At 36.4% G+C, this 2,295-nt stretch overlaps 1 protein-coding gene across 1 annotated transcript in view; it reads right to left on the reverse strand.

Annotated features, from left to right (window-relative positions):
- Positions 1–2,295, reverse strand: part of bcas1 (brain enriched myelin associated protein 1) — a gene marked incomplete at its 5' end in the record, with an annotated part of 35,351 nt that overhangs the window by 25,189 nt on the left and 7,867 nt on the right. The window contains 1 exon segment of the mRNA XM_014023690.1: positions 2,071–2,127. Coding sequence (XP_013879144.1) covers positions 2,071–2,127 — 57 coding nt within the window.

Consider the following 2,295-nt stretch of genomic DNA (forward strand, 5'->3'; position numbering starts at 1 on the left):
TGAATGCCTTGCTATTGGGCAAGTTGTAATTATTCTATCTATTCAGCTAGTACAGGTTACGTTTAACGCTGCCAGGAGACGTAGGGAAATAAACACAATGTTAAACTACGCAGCAGAAAGGCGAGGACGAGGGACGAGGCAGGAAAGCAGAAACAGCTGAACGTCACGTGAGGTAAATATGCGCTACGTCAGAATTTATTCAGCAAACGTGTTTCCATCTCCTGTTTTGCACATTAGCCACTTTGTGAATCATCCAAAAACCACCTCAAGCGAGCGTAAAAACTTTTTTGCTAACTGAGGATTTTTTTTCGAATTTTGCTGTTTCCATCTGACTTTTTTTTCCGCATTTTTAATGTGACACTTCTAAATGCTCATCAAAAAGCTTTGATGGAAACACGGTCTGTGTCTCCTAAATGTTTACATTTAATTAGTTTTATTATTTTTTCCCACAAGTCTTTTTGTTTCCATGTGTTGCTTTAACATTTCTGTTTCCTGTATTTACGTTACATCATGTAGTTCTGCCTCGTTGAGCAAATAAGGTGCAGTAGTTAGCTTAAAGTTTAGCTTAAAACAAAGGTACACCTAAGTGTTTTCTGTCTTGCTTTTGTTATAAACTAAACTTTAAGCTAAACTGAGGCAGCACCAGCATGCCCATGGATCCTGCTCCTTCCTGTCTGTTGACTATTATGTTTTTTATTGTTCAATCAAACACAAAAGCAGTTTCAATTAAAAAAAATCAGAGATCAGCTGATTAAAGTTTGAAACATGTCTGAGCAGACCTGTAAAACTCAGCTCTCAGTCTGTTAGCATGTTAGCAATATCTGGGGCGACCCCCGGCTACAGCCTGGGTCTCCATGCCGCAGATCGAGTGCTTCTCCCCGGTCAAAGGACAGCGAGTCGGGTTGGTCACTTGAGCTCAGTGTCCCGTGGGAGGAGCTAAACCTGCTGTGCCTAGAGGCACGTTATCAGCCATAAAACTGATTGATAAGAGCCTTCCAACATACTGGGAGGTAGAGGAGGGACAGTCTGCACACAATGTATGGGACTGATAACCTCTAATAATGGTCATTTAATGTATTAATTCTATTTGAAATGAGTGAACCGGGAAATAACGTCAGTCTGCACTAACCAATAGGGACACGTCTTACAGTAGTTCCTCCTTAGGCCCCACCCTAGATGTCCATGTTCTCTGGGTTCAAAACATTTTTGAGTTCAACCAAAAACTTAGAGCATCAACCAAACGTTTGAGACTCAAACAAAGATTTCTGACGGGAAAAAAAAAAGTTTCTGTTTCGCAAAAAACTTTTTGATGGAATTTTTTCATTAAAATTGCTTTTTTGTTTGGTTGAAAATATATTTTTTCATTGAGAAAAAATTGATAGAATATTTTTGTTCGTTGAAACTGCTTCTTTGTTTGATTGAACAATATAAAATAAAATACCCTCCTCAGTTGACCAATAGGGGAGGAGCTTACCCAGGAAAGACCACCCACCTTATTTGCATAACGAGGCAGAAATGAACACGGTAAAGTAAAACAGGACACAGATATATGAAAAAACAACACATGGAAATAACACTTAAATATAATCAAAGAGACACATGTACAAGTAAAAAGAAAAACAACAAATATATATGTTTTTAAAACAGTAAGATGTAAATGATGTGCTAAAATATATAATTTATTGAAACTAAGCCGGGAAAATAAATATGAAGGTTATTTAAATTATAAAACATGAGGTAAAGTTCTTCTTTTTAATTTCATTGGTAAATTTCTGTTGTATTTATTTTTATTGGTCCATTTCTACACATTTCTGCTTTTATTTTTAATTATGTYAGAAACGGTCCTCCACACTTCTCAGCATAAACCAGTAAAACTTAAAACTTAAAAGCACATTTCACACACAGTTTCACAGTTTTCAGCTGCATCTAGAAGCAGCTTGTGTTTGTCGATTAGTCCTTGACGTTTTATTTTATTTTTTACAATAAAAGTTTAGGGATTGGAAAAAAAAGTGATAATAAACACTTAGAGTGAAAATAAAAGGATAAAGTGATCTCTGATCATCTGTTCACCTGATCTTTTGTGGCATCGGGAGCAGCTGCCTCCTTTTTGGGTGTTTTAGGAGTTACCTGCAAAACAACAGAAGCAGCGTCAGCAGAAAAACAACGGCAGCAGGAGAAGCTGTAGATTTAAACTCTGAGGTACAGTACAGGTGCTGGTCATAAAATTAGAATATCATGAAAAAGTAGATTTATTTCAGTAATTCCATTTAAAAAGTGAAACTTGTATATTATATT

This window comes from Austrofundulus limnaeus, unplaced genomic scaffold (genome assembly GCF_001266775.1).
Source record: "Austrofundulus limnaeus strain Quisiro unplaced genomic scaffold, Austrofundulus_limnaeus-1.0 Scaffold386, whole genome shotgun sequence".
Lineage (NCBI taxonomy): Eukaryota > Metazoa > Chordata > Actinopteri > Cyprinodontiformes > Rivulidae > Austrofundulus > Austrofundulus limnaeus.